Here is a 13,021-nt window from a genome sequence, read left to right on the forward strand (position 1 = left end):
CCCTTGTGTACATGTTGAAAGTTCCTCTCACGAATACTTTTGACTAACTTGAGTAATTGGGGCTAAGAAACCAATTGATTGATGAGCGTATGGAGCAGAGCCAGGGTTAATCATGCCAAATCCAAGTCCATACAAACGGAGAGAAGAATTCCAGGCCACAGAAAAAAAAAAAAAAAAACTCTCAACTTGGGGTACCTTATTGGAGAAAAGTCTCGCTTACAAGACTCGAGATATTTAAAAATGGAGCGAGACAGATTTCCAAAGGAGAGACTGAAGTACTGCCAACAAGGCCTCTGAGCGAGATTGGACATACATGGGAGACAAGTAGACTCCTAAGGCGTTTTACATGCAAATTATACAGTTGTTCCTTTCCTTTGTACTGGATCCTGACCTATGTTTATTGTTTATCTTCAAAGCTTCGGATAAATACCAACTAATGAAGATGCTTTTTCTGCATATATGTATTTGCTGGCTTTGAAACAAAAGGCTTATTCTGGCAGCATTCCTTAGAATGATGTTTTATATCCTCCACCATTTCATTGACATTGAAATCTCTCGGCTTTTGTACTTGTTTCCCCGTAGTTAGGAATTGACCACACATGTTGAAATTTCTATAATCAAATTGCCAACTTAAACTTTCATGATAGCTAATAAAAGGAAGAATCCAAAGATGAACAGAGAGAGCCGGCTAAGTCACAAGTGCAATCTACCATTGAATGATAGCTAATGCTCATATTTCATGGTATAATTAAGAATAACCGATATCATAATGAAGGGTCGTGAAGATCAATGCACCATCATGCTGCAAAATGAGAGGGTCCCTGGCCGCCAGCAAACAGTGTGTAATGTGGACCACTCTGATACCCATATCTATAATTCGATATTTGCTTTCCGGAGAAAGAGCAAAATCAAAGTTTGCAGAATAGTACTTGATTATGAAACATGCTAATGCTATCCACTAAATGCACGAAATATGAAAAATGGATAGAAAAATAGTGTCATCTTTCTCGTTTATTGGATTCTTTTTCTTTTTCTTTTTTTTTTCTGAGAGTTAGAAAATAGAATTCTCACAACCATAGGTTCAATTAATGGTCCGTGACCCTTCAAGTTCATGTTGAGCTGTACCAACAATCTGTCTTCTTAATTATGACTAGCGGCCCCACACCACAAGTCTTTCACTGCAACAAGGTTCCCCTGTGGCAAATGAATCTATCTTATTTATCTTATCTTTATTTCTGTCAAAATCCCCACAAACGTGAATTAATAAGAATTTTCCATTGTGTAATTATCTGCATGCACAAGCGGACCGCAGTTTCACTTGTTGTGGGCAACATAGTTGTCTGTCTCCTCTAATATAATGTCATTCTAGGTAACGAATACAATACCAATTTTTAAAAAATATTTAACTTTTCATTCTTTCTTTACTGAATAGTGGTCCTACTTGCACAGGTCCTTTCAATTTCTCTGCTTTTTTTTTTTTTTTGGTATCTTTCATTTATATTAAAACATTCTTCATTTCTTCCTCAATTTCTGCCGCCAGTTAATTTATTGAATAGAGAAATGATAGTTGCAGATGTGAATATAAAAGTGTCGGATAATCATTTAAAAAAATGAATAAATACGATATCTACATGGAAAAGAAATATAATTTTATAATAGTAGATCTCACTATTTTTTAAAATGATTGCACGACGTTTGTATATTTTACGACTGTATGTAATATTATTCAATTGGATATCTTGATACTTGAGCTACGCATAAGAGCTAGCTAAAGTTTCATCTGGACATTATTACCCTATTAGAATTAATTTATTTTATTAAGATGTAGAGGACTATGAATTATGAACCATATAATTAATTATACGTAGTAGCTTGTGTCATTTGGGTAAAGGATGAGAGAGATGGTGCTGAATGACAAGCAAGAGTGGTGGAGATTGAGGCTATCTTGGATCGGATATCTGGGCGTGGGTTCCTATCGGCTGTTCCTCATCCCGTTCTTCAACTGGATAATATCATAACACTTCCATGATTCTTGAGGGTTAAGTGGGGCTTAGCCAGATTGTCCAACTACATCCCGGACCCCACCGCCTCACATGCACATCCATCTCTACTTCTTTATTACTACTGCTGCTGCTGCTGCTGCTACATCCATGAAATACTTCTACTTACCCATCCCAGGCCACCCTTTCCCCTATTTAAACCCAATTTATCTCATTGAGTTGGAAAAAAGAGAAAAAAGAAAGAAAGGTAAGAGCATAGAATTTCATCCTTGGCCTTGTACCCAGTAGACAAACAAGATCTTCATCTGCTACATCTAGTTTGAGTAGAGATCATGGAAGTGGCTGTGGAAGTTGAAGATGATTTGTTCTTCGCAGATTTAAACAAACAGATCTCTCTTTTAATCATGGACGACGAGGAAGATGACCAAGTTGCAAACTTTCCAGTGTCTTACCAGGTTCTTCTTCATCTCCTTGATCTCTTGAAAGGTTTAGGAAGTAGGACTTTCCCGTATTATATATGTACGTACACAGTTGATCAGTTTTTCTTATATATAGTAAGAAAGGTTAATTAGCGAGTGTGGTTGTGAATATATATGCAGGATTTGTCTCGAGCAATCCATCCACCTGAGCGATTTCCTCCAATTCCGTACGAGCAAATTACATGCCGAAGAGAAAGCAAAGGGACCGGAGTTTTCATCCCTCAGTTGTCACAGCCTAAAAGGAAGCACAGACAAGGAAGATCATTTGCTTCTTACAACACAATATCCCGTAGAAAGCCTGATACTACAAGGATGGTTTCTCAAGATTCTTCAAACCATCATTCTAATTTCAAACCGAGAAAAGGTTGATGATCAGTAGAGACCCTTATGAAATGTATAATTGAATAATTTCTAGTACTAGTTCAATAATTAGGCAAGATTCCTAAAATATTAAGATTTGTAAATGGCGATCATGGAGATCAGGTTTTTCAAAGGTTTCTTCTCCCCTCCAATATTTGTGAACGATAGGCCGCATGTATGGCTAGCTGTTAATTGTACCGTTCATTAATTTTAAGGGATTGACCATCGATTTCATCTTTTTTAGACACACAACTTCTGCTGTTCAACAGACAGCAATGACCAAATTATTAAAGAACATAGTTGGCAATGTGTGTGTGTATATATATATATATATATATCCTGGTGGCAGAATATCAGTTTCTTCTTTTGGGTCCACACCAGACATACATAATACAATATCGAATATTGCTATAAAAGACTTGGTTTTAAGTGAATGAACCGCTCAAATCACAGCAATCTTCTTCTTTTACTTTTCTTATTTTTGCTGAGATAATGGAAGTCAGATATTTCAGTAGTTCAGATAAAGATGTACGTAGCTGCAACCTTCTAAAAAGGTAAGTCCATTCGCTGGTTGAATCTACGTGGGAGGAGAAGATTTTATGTTTTCACGAGGGTAAAGTGGGGGGGAAAAAGAGAGATTCTGTGCGCAGCCCCCAGCTTTTGAGCAATTTTCTGGTTGTAATCCAACCTAAAAGAAAAAGAAACTAAGATATCAAAAATATATGCTCCTGCTCCCTCTGGTTATTGGATTCCGTTGGAGCTAGCGGCAAGATAGATGCATAATTGCAGCGCTGGCATCAAACTTTCAAATTTACCATTTCTCATGATATTCTGTTGACTTAATTCTCTGCTTTTACCAGTTATTTGGAAGCTTTAGCTTGACACTATTAGGTGGGTCTGGCGCCATATATAGCCCCCAGATTCGATCATCCTACACTAAACTTTGTTTGAAAGCCAACGGTAAACTTCTCATCGATTCTCCCTGGATATACGCCCCACCTTTGAGTACGTGGAAAATGCCTGAAATATAATCCAATACTTTCTCTTAGAAATTGTTCAATGAAACCTTCATTCAAACGAGTTCCCAGTTTATCATTTTCAAACATTTAACTATTATATATATAGGATTAATAAAACAAGAAGAAGAAGAAGAAGAAGAAGATGGGTATTATATATATATATATATATATATATATATATATTCTAATCTTTACACGAAAATTGGTAATTGTTTCAAACTAAACTAGTGATCAAGTCATGAGTCGCACAACCCCCTTTATTGTGGTTTTTAGTCGAAGTATTATAATCTATTTTAACGGACTATACAAATATCGCTTCAAACGGCGTTCTCCAGTGGGACATGGGTGGGAGTCAAGTGCGTCAATTACTTGACTCCAGATCTCTCTTTTTTTTTTTTTTCTTTTTTATGTGATATATCTGTTAGTTTTAGAATGACTGTAGGAAATTTCCACCCTACTAAAACTTGTACCCTATAATACTTTAGTTTATCTATAAAATGCTTAACTTGCCTTCAAAAAATGTCATAAGTCGCACAGAATGAAATAAAAGAGTAGAAACAAAGGTAGAAACATGGATATGGGTACGGAGTATTTGCTTTGAAATCTAATAACCAATACACTTCATATATGGGTGCCACTCTTCGAAGTTTCAAACAATTGTTAAATCATTTAACAGACAATATGAATGTCGTGGGTGTCCACTTTCCCACCCCCACCCCTATTACTTTACAGTTTACACACAATTGGTAAGCTGTAGCTTTCAAAAGGTGGACTCCAACTGGCACTGAGTCCAAAAATAGTCCAAAATGATGCAGTATTTGAACCCAAATTTGGAAAGAACAACCTCCACCTTGAGGATTGGCTTAGTTAAATACATTTTTATTTTAAAATTTATCTAAATCATTCACATTTGACCCATATTGAATTAATAAAATTAATTTCACCTAAAATATGAGTTACAGTAATCATTATTTTCATATTTGAAAAGTACTGTAATAAGTCTAAAATAAATATATAAAATTTTTATGAATTGTATATATGATATTTTTATTTACATAAGAGATAATGCACAAATATGTACATATGAGATTATTATATTATAGATTATTGAATTGTGAAAATAAAAATAAATATAATTATTAGAGGTTATTGAAGATTTTGAAAATTAATTAAAAATTAAAGAAATATAAATAATAAAAAATAATAATATTTTATTCTTATAGAGAATGTGATGACTAATCTAATGTAGATTTTAAATATTTTGATTAGTTAAAAGTTAAAAAGTTACATATTCTCAAATTTTGAAGATTGATTCACTACAAGAAATCTAGCCTTTTTCAACAATTTTAAAATCGTCGCAACAAAAATCGCCGCAAATATAGGTTATTTCTGGCGATTTTTAAGTTGCCACTTAATTTCGGTGCGATGATGGGAAATCATGGATGGAAAATGTACAAATTACTTTTTACGGCGACATTTGTACCTATTGCGGCGATTTGTGTCGTCACAACAATGTTGTATTACTGTAGCCTCATTAAATTTCCGTCGATTAAATAAAATCGCCACAATATGTACTATTTGCGGCGAAAATTGTCGCTGTAAAAACAAATGCGCCCATTTAAAGTTATTAGCGGCGAGTCAAAAGCGCCGGAAAAACTTATTAAATTTAAAACCCCCGCGTTAGGTTTTCCCCTCATTTCGCTCCCTCCAGCCATCTCTCGCCCTTCACCATCTCTCTACCCAGTCCCTCTTCTCCCTCATTATTTGTGAATGAGTTATTTGTGAATGTCATTATTTGTGAAAACATGGATGATGGATGTTCATTGCAACTCTTTCTTCCCAATGTTTGTTCTGCTTTATGGTAACAGCTCTTTTACTATGTGTGGGTGTATCCACAGTTTTAGATTCAACATCAATTAATGGCCCTTACTAATGTATTGTATTCATGGCAGTCATACATTACTTCCTTTTCATGGTGGCGGCTTCATACTACCATTATCTCAACTTTCTAGGTTATGATGGTAAGCTACATGGTTTGTCTTTTCCATTTGCTCCAATCCTTCTTTACTTTTTATTTCTCATGAGAAGGGAAGGGTCAGGGGACTAAATTCAGAATATTTTGGGTCAAACTGGATAGGGTTGATGAAACATTTACTTCATGTGCTGGATATTTTGGGTCTTTCCTTTTCTTTTTCCTTAATTTTCTCAATGATAATGCTGGCTTGTTGATTTGATGTTAACAGAATAACTTGTGTGGTTGGTACACTTGGAAATTAGAACTGTATAGGTTCATTTTCTTGTTTTTCTTTTAAACAACCATGAGATTTTAGAGATTGTCCATTTCTTTGACTGATTAAACTCAAAATCCACCTGCAGATTTTTTGGAGTTGGCATTGCAGTTTGGAATGATCATGATGTTTGCTTGTGCATTCCCTCTCGCATTTGCCTTTGCTGCTTTGGTATATAATGCTTTTTTAGTGGTACCCACACCATTTTTTCCCTTTTTAAGTTGGTTTTGGTTCTTAGTAAAGTGAGTGATTAAGTTCCATGCAACGCAGAACAACATTACAGAAATCAAAACTGATGCATTAAAGCTGCTTACCATGTTTAAAAGGCCTATCCCTCGTGCTGCCACCACAATTGGAGCTTGGCTAAACATTTTCCAGGTACTTAAATCCTTGAACAAGAAAAGTATTTTAGTTTACATGCTTTTGGATAAAAAAAAACACCTCCCCTTGCCCCTTCTTCAATCAGAAGACTTGGGAAAGCACAAATTGGGCATGAACATCAGTTGTATAGCATCTTATCCAAGCAAGAAGCTACAATGAAGCCACTTTATTTTACCCCAAAATCAGATTCTTATTTGTTACTTATAAAAAAAAAAAAGTAGTTACTGATAGGTAGAACCTGCTTTTGCTGATAGGTAGAGCTCTACATGTGTTTAACATGTAGGTGATTTTAGTGCAGTGATAGGTAGAGTATGTAAATGTGGTTCATGTCATTTGTTATGTGCTTCTATTTTAGTGCAGCCATGTTTTTTAGTGCAGTGGCATTTTAGTGTAGTAGACAATTGTGGTTCTTTTTTTGTGCAGTGGCATTTTAGATCAATAGGTTTTTTTTAGGCTTCATGCCAATTTTGGTCATATTACTAGCTCATACTTTGGATCTTTTTTGAGTATGTAAAAGGAATATTAGGGCAATCCATAGTATAATATCTTTTTTGTGAAGCCTGCAAAACTTGAAAGTGTATAATATTTTCTCTATACTGTTTTGTGCATTTTTTTTTTTATTTTCTGAAACATCTTTTCCGGCGAGTTTTGTTCGCCGCAAATAATTTTTTCATAGCTGAAATATATATATATATATATATATATATATATATATATATATATACACGGCGACATAAAATCTCCAAAAAATATTTTTTGCGGCGAAACTTACCCGCTGGAAATACTTCATAACGGCGATAATCTTAAATCGCTGAGAAAAATAATAAGTTATTTGCGGCGATTTATTAAGTTTTTGTGACGACACATATCGCCGGAAATAGTAGTTCTCAGCGATTTTAAAAGTCAACCGGAAGGTCATTTTTGTCGATTTTTTGAACATTTTCGACAGACTAAAATCGCCGGAAATAGTAGTTTTTTTGTGACGATTTTTGCCAATCACCAAAATTGATCAAAAATGGCTTTAGGATTTCGGCGAACCTGCAGCGATTTATAAATTGTCGAAAATGATCAAATGTAGCGCTGGAAAATGTCAGATTTCTTGTAGTGATTTGACAATGCCTTTGCATTGGATTCATCATTTTTATCTCTAGAATTTGATGAAAAATATATATTTTCTATAAATTCAAAACCTCTCTATCCATAACCCCACGTTGGATTAGTCATTAGATTCATCAAAATAATAATATAATATTATTTTTTAATAATAATATTTTTAATATATATTTTTTCATATTTTACAATTACACTAACTATATTTTATTTAATAATTTAATTTGATACTTACATTATTATTTTTCAACTTAAATATATTGTGGCTCAAAATTAGGAAATAATAATTTAAGTAAATAAAATAATGGTTATAGAGTGTGAATAGTGAGTCTTCAAATTTGAAGATGAATTAGAATGCATTGTAGCTCAAAATTTCAGCTCCTGTTCATGGCTGATCCGTAGCACACCTTACATGTGCATTTTTTTTTTCTTTTAAATCAAAATCCCGTTTTCCCCTCCCCACCCGATTCCCTCTCCCCCACTCGATTCCCTCTCTCGGCTCATTGCCTCACCCAGTATCGTTGTACGCCACCTGCAGTGCCACCGCCCACCACCATCGGCTCCTCACGCCGGCAACCTCCAACCACCTTCACACCTCCACGGAAGCCCTACGCGTAGCACCCCCATGCGAAACCCGAAATGGGTTCTCCTACACGGTTTGAAGCTGCTACCGCCGCCATCGTCAGCCTCCTGCCCCACCGTCGAGCACCACTGAGCCCCTTGACCTCCCCCTAGCCCCGCTGAGCACGATAGCCCTCTCCCTCTCTTTCCCAAAATGGGTTTCGCCCATACGGGTTCTGCCCCTTATTGAGTCGTATGCCGCCACCCACGGTTCCAGAAGTTGAATGGGGGTGGGGGAGAGGATACCGACGCCGGGTGGGGGTGAGGATGCCACGGGCTGGTGGTGGGGGTGGGGGGAGAGGATGGGCAAAGGGCGGGGACGGGGACGGGGGCTTGAGCGAGACAGGATAGAGAGAGATAAATGAAATGTGTGAATGAGGGAAGTGAGTTTTATTGTGGGGGTGTTTTTGGTCATTTTACTGAGTGACACGTAGGGTGTGATCCGGATTACTCAAAACAAGGGTTGCTTCCAATATTATTTCATTTCGTTGCCCCTAATTTCTAAACGTTTGCCAAACAAGCAAGAAATAAAAAGAGATATCTCCTTCTCCTTACAAGATTTGGTGGAGAAAACATTGAGGATAGTGGATGTTGTTCATTTCTCGTTCTGGATCTTTGGAAATGCAACTGCTTTGTTCCACTTCTTGTCCCCGACAATTACATTCAAAAGGATCATACAAAACAAGTCAACAAAGCAGCACTAAAAAAAAAAAAAAACACTTGATAGCCATAACCCACATTGAGTTTGTCAACATACATTCGTTAATACGCTTTCCATTAACATTACGACAAAGATTCTCTATAATTATTTGTCCTAAACCTTTCCTGCAACAAAATATAAAAGATAGTACAAGTCTTACAAACTAAGCTGATAGTTCATGTGATTAATGTTAGAGCAATTTTTTTGGTTAAATGGCTGCCTCATCTTGCTGATAAGCTAAAACTAAATTTGGATGGGGCCTCAAAAGGAAATCCGAGTTTGGCTGTATAGAGACACTCATTTCTCTCCATAAAAGGCCTAATAGGAGGAGTGTGATAATTCCTTATAAAGACCAGGATAAATTTATTCCTAAGCCGTGTGAGACTTCTCAACAGGCTAGATACAGAGGTATGATTATTAGGCTCATGATTGCTCCTTTCTTTTCATGATTTTTCAGTTTTCTTGAGCTTTGGTTCAAATGTTTTTGTTGAGATCTCTGCTCTAAAACATGGATTACTCTTTTGCTATGAATTAAATCTTCAAAGATTTGATGATTGAAACATATTCTTTATTGGTAGTGAATTGGATTCAAAAGTCTTTGCATCCTCCTTGGAAAATGTTTTAACCCTGTTCTCGTTTATCCATTGCAATATTTCACATGTTTTGAGGACTGTAGGGCATGACTCTTCTTTCTCTTCTATTTGATCAATTACCTTCTCATTTGTTTGGGCATTTTGTCTTGGGTAGAGTGGGCTTTCCAAGTTGAGAAAATCTAGTCCTAAGCAGTCCAATTCCTTCGAGTAAAATGCATCTCCATTTGCGAATGCCGAATCCCCATGAAAGCATATCCATCTGCAAAGGCCAGGCGAATCCCCACGAATGACTTTCTCTGCATTACACATTACTGGATTTGCTCTACTACTAACGTTCGTCTGCTTTATTAAAGGTAACCATCAAATCTTGCTTTGTTTGGTTCCTAAGAAAATGGAGGAAACGAAGGAAAAAAAGAAGAAGATAATTTCGAGTTTCTATATTCGTTGCATGTTTCAACAGTTGAAAAGTTTGCTGAGGCACAGGAAAAAAATCTTTGTGTTGAGGGGTCTTTTTGTGCCGAAAATTCCATGTTTGGTTGCCGTGAAAGTGGTTTGAATGGTTTTGATGGCTACCATCTTTTTTCTTATTCGCGAGAGATAGAGAGATATGGTATGACATTTGGGATCAGACGAAGACGACGCCAGATGACAACGACCGCAACAAGCTTCGGTCCTACCCACGACAACGACCACAGACGGAATATTGGGATCAGACAAAGGCGAAGATGATGACAGCGACCGCAACAACTCTTTGGTTTCTTTTTCACGAAGATGAAGTCACCTTCCACGAAATTTCCCTTTATTTTATGTTTTATATCCCCCAATGGACACTTGCAAGATGCTCATATTCTCTTTTAGCACTCTGTTCAACCATGTCATCCACTACAATGTTCAATTGGTGTTGGTGTTGGTAAGGAAACGGCGGAGGGGCAAATCCGAATGGAAGATTTGGGGGAGAAGGTCGAAAATGTGGGACTAGTCTTCAAAACGAATCGTTTTGAAAATAAATAAAAGAAAAAAAAAAAAAACTAGCTCAGCTGGTGTGTGTTGCTGGAAACTTGGAGACTTAAGTGGCCTAAGAGTAGAATTACTCTTCCAAGTTTTACATATTATCTTGGATAATGGCTTACTAATTCCTACTTTCAGTTCACTACTCTCTTTGTTTTTTATTATTTTATTTTACTTAATAGTTAAGAAAATAACTATTAGTGAAGTTGTATATTTTTTATTTTTTTCTTAATGATTAAGGATGTTAAAAAAATACTTAAAAAAATAATAAAAAAATGTTTTAAATACACTATGAAATAGTAAATATGTGGTAAGAGGTAGTAAGCTTATCATTATCAGTTTTTCAATGTCAGAGCTCTTTCAATTTTTCTTGGTAAATTGTATTCTTTCACTACAAGTCGAAGGTTTTAATAAAATTAAGATTTTTTAATAAATAAATATTTGACTCTTTTTTTTTTTTTAATTTTAAGTTTTGATTTGTAAAACATAGTAAAATGGCATATAATAAAATTTATCATGCCTCTAACATTACTTACTTTTACTCCTGTTTTTTAAGGCTTCTTTTAGATATAGAAACAGTTTCATTTTATCTTATTATTATAATTTTTTTAAATTTTTACATAAAATATAATAAACAATTCAATTTTTTTAAATTTTAAAATAATAATAATATTAAAAAATAATATTCTAATAATATTTTATTCAACTTTTAACTTTCATTTAAAATTATTTTATCTCATCTTACTATTCAAACAGTACGTTAATCTACTTCTTGACAAATCTTTATTTTACTCATCGTTTAGATGCGCCCTCCACGTAATGTGTGCTTCGATGACGTGGCACGATCATGATAGACCATTCGATCCTTTAAATATAGAATATTGTTATTAAACTCTTTCAAATTTATTGCTAAAATGATTCTCTTAGACTACGTTTGGGTAGTCAAAATATCTCAACACTTTCCAAGTAGTTTCATACGGATCAAAATACTTCAAATGCAAACACTGCAAACCATCTTCGTTCCAGACTTCTGTTAGACCCATGGGCATCTCAATACTGTTTCATCACTAACAACAATTATTTCTCCCACCAACCTTTTCTCTCTCTCCCTTCCTCTCGGCTACCCTCCCCAATACCTTTCTTCTTCCTTTTCTCTCTCTTTCTTTCTTTCACCCATCACACTCCAAGCAAAATCACCCCTGTGAAAGCTGAACCTCCAGCAATCGTACCAGTGCCAAGCTGACCCATCTTTTTATCTCCCTTTCTTTCGACAACTTCCCCCATTCCCTTCCCTTTTTCTCTCGATTACTTTCTCTCATCACCGTCGAAGCAGTGAAGAGTCCAGTGTGCAATCGAGGAGTCCATCAACAGTGAAAGCTAAACTCCTCTGTCTAGTAATCGTACCTCCCTCTGTCGAAACCCTCTCTCTATCTTCAAGCATCCCCACTGTGAAACCGTCTCTCCCTCTCTCTCGATTTTGGCACTGAAATGAGTTGATAGACTCTCCCGAGGGCCGCATCCTATCTCGGACATAATTTCCAAGCTACGGGAGATTCCCAAACAAAGGACGAGCGCAACCCTAGTGTGAACCCGTGAGCTAGTTTTTCCCCAAATTTCTTTATAACGCAACCATGGTCAAAGGCACAATACGCAGCTGCTCTTCTTGCATTACCCTTCGATCAAAACAACCCATAGGGTTTTCCAGCAGATCCTTCATCACGGGGCTGAGAACACGGTCTTTCAAGGTAACATTAATCAACAACTCACATTTTCCCAAACTATTTTGTTTATGAACTAAGTAGCAAACTACCTATTACTGAGGATTTACAGAATAGGAGTGGGAACTGCTTGCTAAAAATGTGTAGAGCCTATATTGTTAAACAACACTTTATACATAGACGATTGTCCATCTTTATAACTGTTGGGAGGCCAAACATTAATCCATGGTGTTTGAGATAATATGTTTTTTACAATCGTAGATTAGGTTGATTTGAATGAAATGAAGTTGTTTTTTGTTGGACTGCCCATGATTACAATGTGACAACCCAGGATTACATTGTTTTCAATTTGGCCATGTATCCCCTGCACTATGAACATTAACAGAAATATTTGTTTGATTTGAATGAAATCAAGCCTCCAATTGGTTTGTAGTGTTTGAATGTAGCTTTATGACATGTTCTTTTAGCCAAAGATTTGTATGCATTTGATTTCAATCATTTTTCTTTGTTTTTAGTTAAGTTTGACTACAATGATTTGAAGATGTAATTGGTGTATGCCATAATCAAATGGTTGGAATCTCAATTTTGTCATTGTTACAAATTCATATCTTTGGAGGTGCTTTATTTGGTTAAGTACTGTCAAGCCATTTGCCTTCGCATTTTTTTGAGTAAAGTGTCTACTTTCTAGTCGTAGATTTTTAACTCTTTTTTCCTTTTTATAAGAAGATTTTGGTTGATTATATA

At 35.8% G+C, this 13,021-nt stretch overlaps 1 protein-coding gene across 1 annotated transcript; it reads left to right on the forward strand.

Moving 5' to 3' along the window:
- Nucleotides 1-2,151: 2,151 nt before the first annotated feature.
- LOC109017985 lies at nt 2,152-3,082 on the forward strand. The gene is made up of 2 exons (XM_019000170.2): nt 2,152-2,455; nt 2,600-3,082. Exons 1-2 carry the CDS (start codon nt 2,333-2,335, stop codon nt 2,846-2,848), a joined length of 372 nt encoding a protein of 123 aa, XP_018855715.1. The 5' UTR covers nt 2,152-2,332; the 3' UTR covers nt 2,849-3,082.
- The last annotated feature ends 9,939 nt before the right edge of the window (nt 3,083-13,021 follow it).

Source organism: Juglans regia, chromosome 7, assembly GCF_001411555.2.
Source record: "Juglans regia cultivar Chandler chromosome 7, Walnut 2.0, whole genome shotgun sequence".
NCBI classification, from domain to species: Eukaryota; Viridiplantae; Streptophyta; class Magnoliopsida; order Fagales; family Juglandaceae; genus Juglans; species Juglans regia.

What these genes read in the sequence shown, in the direction of transcription:
- LOC109017985 (XM_019000170.2), top strand. Translation starts at nt 2,333, where the DNA reads ATGGAAGTGGCTGTGGAAGTTGAAGATGATTTGTTCTTCGCAGATTTA. An exon ending in ACTTTCCAGTGTCTTACCAG is followed by an intron (nt 2,456 to 2,599) that starts GTTCTTCTTCAT and finishes ATATATATGCAG; the next exon opens with GATTTGTCTCGAGCAATCCA.